Here is a 14,329-nt window from a genome sequence, read left to right as displayed (position 1 = left end):
TACCCTTACTATAACTTGCCCTCTATTAAACTATAAATATTATTGAGCCCCCTTAACACATTTAACTGAACAATTCTTGAGGCTGAAAGTATTCGGCGTTTTGCCCTATATAAAAGTCCCATAAATGCTTCATAATCCGGAAAGCTGGTCACACTTAAACATTGGCACAGCCGAAGGCAAGGGCAGCTGCCGCAGTGCAAAAGTAATTTGTGGCAGACAATGAAAATGCCGCAGAATGAACGAGAAATGCATGAAAAATATTCAAAGCGGCGACCGCCAAAAACATATGCCGCATATTTAAAGTACATACACATATGTAAAACAATTCATAACACCCAGCCAGCCAAAAACAAAAAAAAAAAAAATAAGAAGCAGACAAGCCAACATTTATAACAAAAAAAATGTATAGAAGCGAATTGTATATGAAAATAAGTGTGAGTGTGCTCGACTAGGAAATACCCTGAATGTGCTATAAACATTTTAATTTAAGGCACAGCGCAATTTGCTAGCTTTCAAAGAGTGGAAAATTTATCCACAGACTTTCTGTATGCGCTTCAGTTGTATCTATATATAGGTCTTTATGTATACTCTATCATCTATATAGATGACATAAAGTTTTCGTTGCTTTGTACTCAAACCTAATCTGCCCAGCTGTAAAATATTTAGCATAAAGTCATAAGAGACACCGAGCTGGTAAAATATCGACTTGTGTGCTGATCCTGCTCAATAATATATATATTTTATAGAATCAGCCGAGAATACTGCCAAGTGTTACATACATTTGCACAAATACTTAAAGCCCTCTTTACAAGTTTTCAATGTGTTCAGGGTATAACCGAGTAGGCCAGCATATGCAGGACAATAACCGCTGCCTATATACACATATGTGTATACACATATATGTGTGTGTCTATGTCTGTGTGTGTGTGTAGTAAGCAAAGGACATGCTGCCATGATTTTTATGAGCTTGTATTTATATGATTTCCTTATATCCTTTTAAGGGGCCAAACCCGCCAGCCACGCAGGCAAATGTCTCTTAACCGGCGAGTCCTGCGCCGAGCACATGACCGGCGACAAAAAGTTGGACCAGGCAACAATATGAAATAAAATTACGTGCACATATGCATAGTACATACACACACACACACACATGTAATTGTGCTTCTTTTTTGTTTTGTATTGTTTAAATGAAATTTATGTTTATTAAATTGCGACAGCCCCGAAAAATGGAGCCCAAGCAGAGGCCATTGGCTTTATCAGACTAAATAAAGCAGACGGCGGACCCGGCCAGCGGCCTGGAAAGGCTTCTTGTACTTTTGTACTTTTTTTTATATACAGACCCACAGCGTATAGCTGCCTTAATTATATGCAACAGACATGTCTGCAAAAACTTCAATATTTATTTTATTAAAAATAAATAAATATTTATGGTTAAATAAAAAAACACAAATTTCCATGACCTGATTATTTAATGTAATTAAATATGTTTGCATATATTTATCTTTACACTCATAATGAATAAAATATCGTCTGTAGCATATGTAAATATGTGAAAAAAATATATTTAAAATTATATTCATATTTTACTTCTATTTATATTTAAAAAAAAAAGTTATATACAAAACTTTTTTTCGTAAATTAAAAATTGGAAATAAAATTTAAAAAAAAAATTAAAATATAGTAAAAGACTTATTATTCTTAAATAAATATTAAAAAAATTGTTATATATTTTATTTACATAATATACAGAATAAATTTTTTTTAATAAAGAAAAAATCACAAATTATTGAAATAAATATTTTACAAAAATATATGAACTTAAATAGAAACTCCAGACACATGAATCTACAAACTTCCCCATTTATATCACTATCTGTAGAGCCTATCATTGCAGTATTATATACACATTATATATTATGACTCTCTTGTATTTTATTTACCTACTTTAACAGTTCCAAAAAAAAATTAAAAAGAAAAACATTTTTATGCAAGAGCATAAAATTTTAATGTTGAGCTATTTTAATAAGCTGAGCTCATTAATGAGCTTTGATTTTAAACTGTGCAATGATTGAGCGATTGAGCAGGAACAGCAGCAGCAACGGAAGCACTGGCATACTACCGCAACGGCTATGAAAATAATGACACTTTAAGCCACGTTAGTTAGCTCATTAATTTTTGTGCAGTTTTAATTGGCCGCATCGTGGCTTGGCTAGCATCTGGGCACACAGAGCCAACAGTGCCAGCTGCCGGGTACTTTGTCTTCATTAATAAGAATTAAATAACATTAAAATTATAATTTTGATATAGCCCTTTTTTCCTTTTTGGCCAAACACTTGACGGCTTTCGAGTTTTAATGGGCCAGCGCCGCTTCACTTAGACTCATTTTATGCAATTTATGAATACTGTGGAGGCTTATGGATGTAAATGCGCCAGCTTTTACCTTGTCATCAAGTCGATATAATGGCCAACCACGCCCACCGCCGACCACGCCCACCTTATATTGTTACAAAATAATCTAAACTTTTTAATTGCCACGACAAATGGTCGCGCACGTTTCTGCATTTCTGTTTTACTTTTCATTTTATACATTTTTTTTTGCCTGTTGTTCATATTTCCTCTATTTAATTTTGATGCCCTGTAAACTGGTTGAGAGGGGGTATATTGCTGTCGTGCCTTTCGCTTATAGAAAACTTTGATCATGGGAAAAAATTAGATTCATTTTATTCAACTTTATAAAATAATCGATTTTATTTCCATGTGTCTTACAGCACAAAATCTTTAGTCAGTGAAAGTCACATGGACTAAAAGCTAATATCTCTATTTCAATCAAACAAATATTTAATCAAACAAAATCCAATGGAAAGAATCTCAATCTGGTATAGAGTGTTAAGCTAGAGAGTAGCTTCCATCCAAATGTATTCTTTCAGAAGACTTTTTAGCTAAATTTTTAATTTTATAATAATGGAGCGCATATATATCCGTCAAATACACTCGTCTAGAAGACTCTTCAGTTAATTTATCATTTTTTTCTGATATGAAAATTGCCAGCAAAAGTCGCTGAACTCGCGCGAGTGAACGCGCGCGCGTGTTGGGGGCGGCAGCTCGAGTGGGGAGTGTCCTTTGGCAAGTTTAATTGTGCGGCCAGGCTGGCGGGTAATAAAATTATTTTACGATCTTGTTTTCCTGTACGCCCCGACCACGCCCCTTCTTCCTTGGCAATGCCTTTGTCTTTGCTTTGAAGCGCATCAAACTAAAGTTTGAGTTCATTTACGCAACGCTGCGCATCGCTGGGCGTGGCTGATTGTCAGTGCCTGCAACTTGGCATGAGCGCAGACAGCAACAGCAGCAGCAGCAGCTATATATATATACATATATATAAATATATATATACTATATGTGTGTGTAAGTGGAGCAGACAGTTGCTTGTCAGCAGGACTGCATTGTTGTTGACTTTTCATCTGGCAGGCCGCAGTGACTACTGTTTCTTTGCTCCTGTCCTGGCTAAATGCGACGAAGTCGCACATGCTGGCAGCGTTTTGGCAAAGACCTTGCCCTCATCAAGCTGCCAGCTGACAAAAGTGTCAATATATATATATATATATAAATACATGAACATGTATTTTATATAATATATATATAAGGTATTGACCGAGCGGGCCAAAAGTCAAAGTGCAGTCACTGCAGCAAATACTAAAAAACGTATTGCAAACGCTTGGGATTGTCCTTTTACGACTCTTACATCGACTCAAGCATCCTTGTGCGCAGCCTTTTGATATATTTCTAGCTTCTTTCAGCTCAAATAAACACTTTCAATGTTGCAATAGTCGACATCAAATTTAAGCTGTTTGCTTATAAATAATATATAGGTAGGTTTCTATAGATACGTTTTTAAACGTCTGATTCAATTGCGCTTTATTTCGATTCAATTAAGTCTGTGTTGAAATTCAATTCAAGTGTTATTTGATTTCCATTTAACATCGACATAATCAACTTTAGTTTGTACACATCAATTGAATTGCCTGAGTGTAGCACATGGTCCTTCATTTGTAGTCAACATTTCTTTTTTATGTCGTAACACAAGGTGTTGGAATTTTGTCATGGAATTTGATAGCTGTAAAAACCAAATTCTTCATTTTTTTATTGTTTTTTTTCTATATGATTTTAAAGTATTAAATTTCAGGACATGTTTTTCAATTAGTTTTGGAATCTGATTTAACTTAGTTTTGATCGAAGCAAAAATTTAATTTAATCTGTATCATAGTTATTAATTTGTATCTTTATAAGCTTATCTTCATTTCATGTTCATTTACAAGTTTAACCTGGCAACATCGACTAACTACAAACTGAGCCTTATACAAATATCCAACACTTATTTTCATTATACTTCCTAAACTTTCGATCACTTTAAGTGAAGTTTTATATTAACAATTATTTAAAAATGCATTATTTTATTAATTCATATTTAAATACAAATTTTCTTTATAATTTCTATAAAGATTAAAAAAATAAAAGTCAAGGCAACTCATTCTGTTTAGCCCACATTCAATCGTTTTTTCCAAGGAAATTCTTCTTCAACTAGCCCTTTTTTTTCAATTTCATACAATTTTATTTACATCACTAAAATTACAAAAAAAATTCTCATAAACATTCGATTGCAATCATTTTCCTATCTTAGTTTTTTAATCTAATTCAATTTCAATTTCAGTTCAATTTGCGTTTCAACTTTCCCTTAACCAGTTGCCACATTTTGTTCAACTTTGAGTCCACTTTATGCTCAGTGCTCTGCATGAAATGCAAAACAAAAGTCTTTAAAGCTCAGCTCATTTGAGTGGGTACTTCAACTGTTCCAGTGAACCATTACTTTCAATTCAGAGCGTAAAAAAGTTCTCCGACCGTAAACCACATTCTAGCAAATTAGTCGACTTTAAATTACTTAAGTCAAGCGCCCGCCTTTGTCCTTCGCCACGCTGTCATAAAATATGTCAGCTACTTAAAGTGGCATAAAAATTAACAACATGCCGCGTACACTTAATACGTAATACGTAATACGTAATATGCAATACGTAAGAAGTAAAATTTGTGCTCGCTCGAAAAGTGATTTATGCGCATTCGCGTATAAAATTTAGTTTCTCCTGGCAACAAGTTAATTTTTAACTCACGGCCATAAAAATGTTAACAAAATATTTTTGTAAAATTTATATGGCAACGCGCCACTGAATAAATCACATTTTTGTAGTGGAAGCGGAAAACTTTGCCCAGGAGATGTGCTTGAAAAGGATTTGTCGAGGTGCTCGCTTAAAATTTACGCGCTGCTCAAGCAATACTTAGAGATAAGTGGGGCGTGTGTAGATGCTTGAGTCGTGGCAGTTAATCCTTGTGGCATGATAACCCTTGTGGCATGTCTATGGCAACAGGGTCACAAACAGATGCACGCAATCAAATTTAATATCAGCTTTCTCGCTTGACTGTAAATTAATATGACAGCCGACGCACCCCAACCCGCCACATGTCCCCTTCTTCTACTTGTCCTTAATCCTAACCTGTCCAAAGTTCAAGGCTCTCTAGGACATGAGACGCAGACATGAAAAAAAACAACAAAGTTCTTGAACAAATTTTTTTGCTACGTGCATATAAATTTAATTAGCTCATTTGTTGACTTTTTGATATGCTTCGCGAAAGGTTAATGAAAGTCTACGCAAATTGACTTACAAATAATGTTATTTTATTAGCCATGGAAATTATATTAACAGTACCAAGCGAGACTTCTAATGGCTGAACAGTATACTTTTGAGAGCAATAAAAATTTGCCAGGCAGTTAAAGATAGAATGTCTATTCCAAATCCATATATCGACGGGCAAGTGCCCTGTTCTTTGACTGCAAGTTGACTACAGATTCGCATTAGCTGCTGTGCTAAATATTAACTCAGATAATAACTTAGTAATGGCTAATTTAAAATATAACTGAGATTATTTTGTATGTGCTTAAATATTGCAAAGCACAAAGATATTCTTTCGAATATCTCTATTTAATGAACCAATTACTTTATTTTTGCGGCTTTAGACAAAGATAAAAACTTATCAATTAAAAAGGGGGTTAAATTTTCTTTCCTCACTTTTCTCTCGTAAGATCTCTCAAATTTTTTGTTTTAGGCTCTCTTTTACTTTATGTCATTCTCTGGCCATCTCTCACTTTTTCAGTCAGTTTCTTGTCTCTAGTTTTCTGTCTCTTTCTCTCTCTAGTTTTCTCTAGAAACTACAAATGATATTAAGTTAAGCAGCAGCTATCTTCTCTGTCTGTCTCTCTCTGTCTCTCTCACTCTCTCTATTTTTATCTCTCTTCGCTTGTCTTTTTCTCTCTCCGTGACTGTCTCTCTCACTCACTGACTCTAGCTTTCTTTCTCTCTTTTCCTTTTTTGTCCTCAATGTCCTCAATGTCCACCAGATGTTTCTCTCTCCCTTCCTCTATCTCTGGCTCGCGTCAAATACTAGCAAGAAAAGTAAACAGTTTACAACTGTTCTGTGTTTGTCGTACTTTGTTTTTCTTTAGTCTCTCTTACATTCCCATAGAATTTTATAGTTATACAAACTATGTAAATTTGAAATGAAAAAATTCGGTGCATTTTGAGCACTAATTTGATTTGTTCCAATCGAGTTCTTTTCTCACATTTTTTAGCTGCAAACTTAAAAGTGATGGCGCATCAAAATTCTAAGCGAAGCGCAGCATAAAAACAAACTGTCAAAAAAAAACCAAAGAGCTGAAAAAAACAACATTTACTACAAATTTTAGTTGCCTTTTTTACAGAGAGAGTGAGAGAAAATGCAAAACAATTGTCGCAAAATTGTAAAAATAATAAAAATTCAATTAAGGCGCGAGTTGAATTAAAGACTTGGGGAACATTTCAGATTTTGTTTTTCTTGTTCTTTTTTTTTACTGTTTGCTTAAATTAGTATTTTACAAGGGTGTATGTGTGTGTGCGTGTGTAAGCCTGATTCGACACTTGTCGTCAGCTTTTTTTGTTGCCATTTCTTTTATATATATATATATACTTTTTTGTATTTCAGCGCCTGGCAAATTGTGGAACATAACAATAAGCACACAACGAGCTGCAACAACAATGCGAATGCGAATGCGAATGAGAATGAAAATGAGAATGAGAGACTGACTACAACAACAACAATGATAATAATCATAAAAGCGAGCCCTTGTCGCGCGTTGGCTTTGGCTCTTTGGAGCGTTAAAGCCGCAGCCGCAGCCACAGCTACAGCAGCTTCGCTCGCTTCTCTGAGTTATGTTTTGATGCAAAAGACATGAAGGACCTGCCTGCCTTTCAGTCTGCGTGCCTGTTACATGATTTAATTAAGGCCCTACATGTGCTAAGTAGATTTTATTCCAGCCTTCACGGCATAATTGATTTAGACGTTTACTGCATTAAACGGCAAGCAGCAAACACATGAAAAAAAGAGAAAAAAACATAATAGAGAATTACGTGGCCAACGCTGCGTATGAGTTATATTTGATTTAGCATTACATTTTCATTATATCTTTTTGCTACTTATGCTAACACAATATATTATTTTGTTTCACATAGTTATATTTCAGATGACCCAGCACTTTTTCCTGTCTGGCTGACCGGCTGGCTGCTGAGCCTGCCCGAACTTGAAGTATTTTTCTGCTTGTCATTCATATTTGATTTGATATTATCCCAAAATCCATTAACAAAACCAAATTCTAAGCCCAAAAGCAGCGCATGTTTTCTGCATATACTTATTTCGCAAATGACATATGCTGGTACTTGAGTGTAGGAGCGAGCGGCTCGAGCATCGGCATAAGAGGATTTCACATGGTTTATGCTGGCTTTGTCACATCGCATATAAGAACGATGATATACAACATGCTTGGCAAGTGCTTTGAATAGATTTCAAACTTTCATTAATTTTGTCCACAGTCAAAACTGTAAATTCCAAAAAAATTGCCGATGCTTCAGGCTTAGGCCTTGATAATTAACTGCCAGCTAGCTGCTTGCTCAGTCTTTAAGTAAATATTGTTGTGCTTTTAAATACATTTCTATTTGGACAAAGTTTGCAGCTTGAGTTATTTATTGGTTTGTCGCTGTCGACCTAAAAACTTTGCTTCATATAAAGATTAAATCGTTTTATACATAAATTTGTTTAGCTTTGAGTTTTGGATGAGCTGTTTTTTGCCTCAATGCGTTTGCTTAAGCGTTTTATTTATATTAGTCTTTATTTATATTATTATTTGTAATTTATATTAAATATATAAATGAGATGTATTATACCCTAGCTTAAAAACTAGCCTGAATTTTGAACTGCAGCTTATTTCATATTATATTATTTTTAATATTAATTTAATTTCATTTTATTTTTCTCATTTATTTTTATTAATAATATATTAGACTAATGAACTCAACTGGGTTTTAAAACTCATTTGCCAGAGGGAAAAACATTTTTCTGATGCTTTAGATTTTGCACAAGTTCTAATAGCTTAATTCAATTATTGGCTTAGTTATTGTTATCTTTGTTTTAATAAAATTTCATACTTGCTAAAACAAAGGCATATCTTTTTTATGTATAAAATAATAAATAAAAGTAGCTCAAAATTTGACAGAAATATCAGAAATTTAACTTAAACAAACATAGTAGCACTTAGACAATATGCATAAGATTCCATTGTTCGCCAATGAATTCTTCAACTCAGTCACAAAGGAACAAATTGTACTCGTTATATGGTAGTTTATGCTAGCTTATGCCATATAAAAGACCAGCTGACAAGCATTAAACTTCTCTAGATGCCTGAAGTGAATAGGTCAAAAGATACAATAATATCTTTGAGCTGCATTTCTATCTTCAGCCATGGCAATGCAGTGGAAAGATAAAGCATTTTAGCTATGCGCATAAGTAATTAAATCAAACAGCAGGTTAAGCGTATGTTTATAATTCCAATTGTGGCCAGGCTGTAGGCTAATAATAAGCATATATATATATACATATATATATATTTATATTATTGCCAGTTAAGGGATTAATAAGACAGCCTGGCATAACAAGTTGCCTGCTTTATAGAAATAATCATCGTGGCCTGCAGCTAAGAGCAAACAACTGAAGACAAATAAATAAATATATATATATATATATATATATATATATATATATATATATATATATATATATATATATATATATATATATATATATATATATATATATTACATATTTATCAGCAGATATACATACATATAAAAGCATATGTGTTGCTGTGTACTTACATATTGACTTAATGCGTTGTTCTGGTTGCTGGGCAATCGCTTCGGGCTCAGTTGCGGCAGCTGTGACTGTAGCAGTTGCAGTTGCAGTTGCAGTAGCCGTTGCAGTGGCACTAACAGCAGCTGCAATTAAAGTCGCCTTCATTGTTGTTGCATTTATCATTGTCTGCAGCAGCGCCAGTAGCTGCAGCAGCAGCAGCAGCTTAACACACTTGGCCATCCTGGCCATACAGATCCTTGTTGCAGATTGTTTGCCTTAATTATTTGCCCTTATTGTTTAACACGAGCGCTTGATTAGAGAGGCATTTGATGAATTAAATTATTGCTCTACCGTTCGCTACTGTTATTGTTGTTATAGTTCGGTCGATTGCCACATGATTTACCAGCTGCAATTGGAGAGCCAGAATAGTATACAATCAATTTATCTAATTAGATTCAACACATCAACTTCAACATCAAATCTTATCAAATTTCTGCATCGCTCAAAAGTATGCTATGAAATGTTGTATTTATTGCTACAACAATTTTGATTTCAATTTTAATTTGAATTTGTATCGTTGGCAAATAAATAAAATCGCTTGTCCAACACTCAATTATTTAGTTGCCAGTATCAGTCTAACTAATCACTGGTGCAGTTAGTTAATCAAACAATTGACTATATAAATATTTATTAGCTTGCTGGTTAAACAGTTGTGCAGACGACAAGTCTAACTGATGAATGGTATAAGAATTTAATTAAACTAAAAACATGAATGCGAACTAATTAGCGTAACTTTACACATTTATCTATGAATATATTTACAGACAGAGGCAGGGAGAACTGAATTTGTAAATAAATTGCTGGGCACCAAAAAGTATTCCTAGATATAGCCAATATTTGCAAGCATAGCAATATTTTATTTTTCTTTCAGGCAGCTAAATAAAAACGAAATTTTAATCAGCGCTCTTCCTTACGAGTCTCATGAATTTATGTAAGCTTTATAAGTTGTGTTTGGTTAGCTGAGAATCCTTTCTCTAATCTTACAAAAAGCTCTTTTTGTCCTTTTGTATCTATCTATTTATTCATCTATCTCATCTATCTCTCTCTCTAGAGGGGAACCTCTATGTTTTTCAGTTTTGCACCTTTGCTACCTTTGCCACCTTTGCACTTGTTCTTTTTTTCTAACCAGGTTTGTTCGTATTATTTCCCTCTTTGTCTTCGCAGTCTAATAAGCTTTGTCTGTCGCTTGCAGTACCTGAGGTAAAGGTTATGCGTGATCCTCCGTAGTGAAGCTTGGTCTTTGTTCATTTGGTTAAGTTGTTCCCCCGAGATTATTCCTAATGTAAATAACTCTTTTTCTTTTTTTTCTCATTCTATTTCTCTAATTACTTATGGTTTTCCCTATCTCTCTTTCAGTCTTTTTTAAATTTCCAGAATGATATCGAGTTGTCTCTTTTTCAGCCAACTCATAATAATTAAACCATATATCGTTTTTTTCAACTATAACAGATCTGAATAAATATGTTCATTTACCATTTTTCGATTACCAATTAAAATTTACCGTTACTACTTCAATAACAATTTACTGTTTGTCTTTTGTTGTTAAGCAGTTGGCGCGTGTTAATTTCATATCCACTTGGCGCATTGTTTGATTGGCGCCCAACGGCCCAAACAGCTCATTACGCAATAACACCAACAGCAACAACAACAAACACAATACCAACCGCAACCAGAACAACAATATCATTTATTATAGCCCAGAGGGAGTGAGAAAGCGAGAGCAGCATTGGTAATATTAAAGTATTTAAATGCCTTGATTATCTCTCTTACTCTCTCTCTCTCTCTCCCTGTCTCTCTGTGTGTGTGAGTTGTTCACATTGTAGTTGTCATTGTTGTTGTTGTTGGTTGTGTAATATGGTACATGGTACATGTTAAGGTCAGCTTGTAGTTTGACCCGTGCACTCGGCACTCAGAAATTTGCATTGTTTGTTATTGTTTACGCAAAAATTAACATTTTAATTGGATTTTGGGCATTTTGCGCTTATAAGTCTGAGCAATCAATGTTTCAGACAAATTATACAAAAAGCTCTCTCACTCTGTCTTTATTTGTATTTATGCAGTTGTTGGTGCTGGCATGTTATAAAAAAAATACTCATAAGTAAAGAAATACATCATTATTTCAGAGCGAAAAAAGAAAATAAATAAATCAGACCTTTAGGTCGAAAACATGTGGGAAGCATAAACATTGATATAGCGAATCATAAAAAACTACTTGACTAGGCAATACTCTGTTAACTTTACCTATATTACATAGAAGAGAGTTGTTCAGGGCTTTATTTGAAGTTTGTCGAAAATTAACTCCCAAGGAATTTTTTATTTCTAAAAAATTTTCAAATATTTATAGATTACGAACATATAGTCAAAATCTATCAAACAGTCCTAACCAACACAGGTTACTAAATGTAGTTGGTGTAGATAAGTAATATAGTTTAATATGAGAAATCTTTTTAAATTCTTTGATATACAGCATATAGGTAAATCCATGATTGAATGAAGACTCTTAACTAATATTTTCTTCTTATACCTTTAACTATAATAAGCATCCTTTCACTTCTTCATCTTCTCCTATTAGATGCGACTCTAAAAGCTCCATGACTGTATATATAAAACCTTCTCGAATAATGTTTCTAATGCTTTATATAAAAATAAATATACGAAATAAATATAAATAATATTTATATTTTATATAATATTTTTCAATTATATGCATATATAATACATACAAATATAAACGAACTCTTCGCCTCGTTCGAATCATGAGGCTTCATAGAAAACCATATATAGCCTTGTCGATTGCACAAACAGAGTATCAAAAGGAATATAACTGTAAGCCGAAAAGCAAATACAGCAACGCTCATCAAAGTCAACTCAAATATTTAAATGAAAATAAAACAAGAATATTCACTTTGAGCCATTGTGAAAAATATGAAATTAAATACATTAATTATGGTATCGAGAGTGTGCGAATTTTAAAACGAGCAAAGCCGCAATTCGAACGTTAAAATATGAATAACAAAAAAATATGAATTCAATTGAATATTGAATAAGAGAATATGAGAGAAAATATTGAAGAGATATAAAATTAAATTTAATGAAAATATATTTTAAATGTATAAGACTCAACTGAATCGTATTACTATATCCCTAAGCTGCCTTTGATATATAAATTCAATTAAATGTTGAATAAAAAGAGAAAATTAAATAAGAGAAAATATTGAGGAAACAAAAGATTCTAGTGCTTTGTAGTGAGTCTTCAATCTATTCATAATTTAATCTTCAATTCATTTATAATTTACAACACTCGACTGAATCGTATTACTATATACTTTGGCTACTTTTTTTTATTAATTATACAGCCATTTTGGGTGTGAATGGAAGCTTTGTGTTAATTGTGTCTGGGCCCTATTAAAGTTGACTTCAATTATGCCGTGCCCCGGCTCGATGCTAATTTAATGAAATTTTGTAAAAGTTGCGACCGAAAATTAAGTTTAAACAAACTTTGCTTTAATTATAAAACACAACGAAAGGCCCCCAAAAGAGCGTCATCAATATGCAAATGGCGCCCAAACTGTTTTTTGTTTTTGCTTTCGTTTTAGTAGTCGAACTTTATTTTATTTTCACCTCTCTCTCTCTCGCTCACTCTTTCTGTTTGGTAAGGCGATTTTCGATATTTGGCACCCGAGTACAATTTTTTTTCGTTTGTTCAAAATTATTAATGCATGCCATGTGAAAATTGTGTCCTTGGGCGAATGCAGTTTTGCAATTGATGCATGGTAATAGCGTATAGAAAACTAATCTACAACATTTTCAGTTTTTGTGTTAGCTTTTTTTTGGCAGGTTACTCAAAATTAATTTGCATTTTATATAAATAGAAAAGTAAATTCGAAACCATCACAGAAATCACTGACCAAATTAAATTATTGATACTTTGATACTAAATGGGATTAAGTTTGGCTTATAATTAGCTAAAAGCGAATATATATTTTACGGAGGAGGCAAATCGAACGAAGATTCACCTTTAATGAATTTTAGAAAAATCAGATATGAGCATTAAGTTATAAGAACTCAATTCTATTTATAAGAATCATTGCAGTTGGCTTACGAATATCGATAAATAGCAAATATTAAATATCGAGTAAGTTGATATATAGCTAAAAAGATGACTCTTTCGGCAACTACTTGCATAGAGAGATAAAAGGATGCTTAGATGGAATTATTGATAAAGATTATAGAGTTCTATGGATACATATGTAAGTAGCGTTAGTTACAGATAGATAAAATGCTATTAAGATATCCGAAGTTTGTTCAAAAGTTTGGCAAATTTTTCCTACTTTTTGAGCTGTTATATTATTAGTCGTCTCTCTTACCTATGCCAAGAAGTCTAGCCATTTTGCTTGGGTGTGTTTTGACTCGTCTACGATTTGTCTATACCACACAATGGTGCCAAGAATCTATAGCAAATTCTTGGGCAAATTCTAAGACAAAAATGACGCCGCAGCTACTCCCCAGGCCTATCTCTCTGTGATTTTTCCTATTTATCTCAACAGAAAAGACCTACGTAAGGAACAAAGAGGAGCTGAACCTGAAGGCAAAAATGATTTTTTTTGCTTTAAGGATTGAGAAAACGCTGAAGGGTAGTACTTTGAAAGAGAAAGGATATTCTTAAATAAATAATGCATTTGTATGAATAAGACTTCATTATAGATATCGATAAATATATCTTGTGAAGCTGTGATTCGAAAAAATCAATTGGAGCATAAGCTACGAAGAAAGCTTGAATAGAAATTATTTAATTATAATATAGTAACCTAATATATTTGGCTTACGTCTTCGGGTCAAGTCAGGTCAATAACCAAATTACATATTCTCCTAGTTACGCGCAAATCGTCTCTAATTTCCAGCTTCCGTCAGTCAAATCCTTTCTGACTGCCTTCGCACTCGTAAATACAGCAATTCATGATGGCTGTAATCACTTTATTAAATTAGTTGCTTAGCAAAGTGAGACAGC

At 33.4% G+C, this 14,329-nt stretch overlaps 1 protein-coding gene across 3 annotated transcripts in view; it reads right to left on the bottom strand.

Annotated features, from left to right (window-relative positions):
• The window catches only part of LOC111595928 (zwei Ig domain protein zig-8), an 84,024-nt gene that overhangs the window by 64,678 nt on the left and 5,017 nt on the right, over window positions 1–14,329 (bottom strand). For 2 of the 3 annotated variants that reach the window (XM_030223319.1, XM_023309886.2), the window contains exon 2: window positions 9,285–9,667. In XM_030223319.1, the coding sequence (XP_030079179.1) occupies window positions 9,285–9,510 (226 nt within the window). In that variant the 5' untranslated portion in view covers window positions 9,511–9,667. Of the gene's footprint in view, window positions 1–9,284; window positions 9,668–14,147; window positions 14,202–14,329 lie in introns of those variants that run through there. The other variant, XM_030223320.1, reaches the window with a different exon arrangement.

This window comes from Drosophila hydei, unplaced genomic scaffold (assembly GCF_003285905.1).
Source record: "Drosophila hydei strain 15085-1641.00,03,60 unplaced genomic scaffold, DhydRS2 tig00000172-arrow-pilon, whole genome shotgun sequence".
Lineage (NCBI taxonomy): Eukaryota > Metazoa > Arthropoda > Insecta > Diptera > Drosophilidae > Drosophila > Drosophila hydei.
This window is presented reverse-complemented; position numbering and strand designations above follow the sequence as displayed.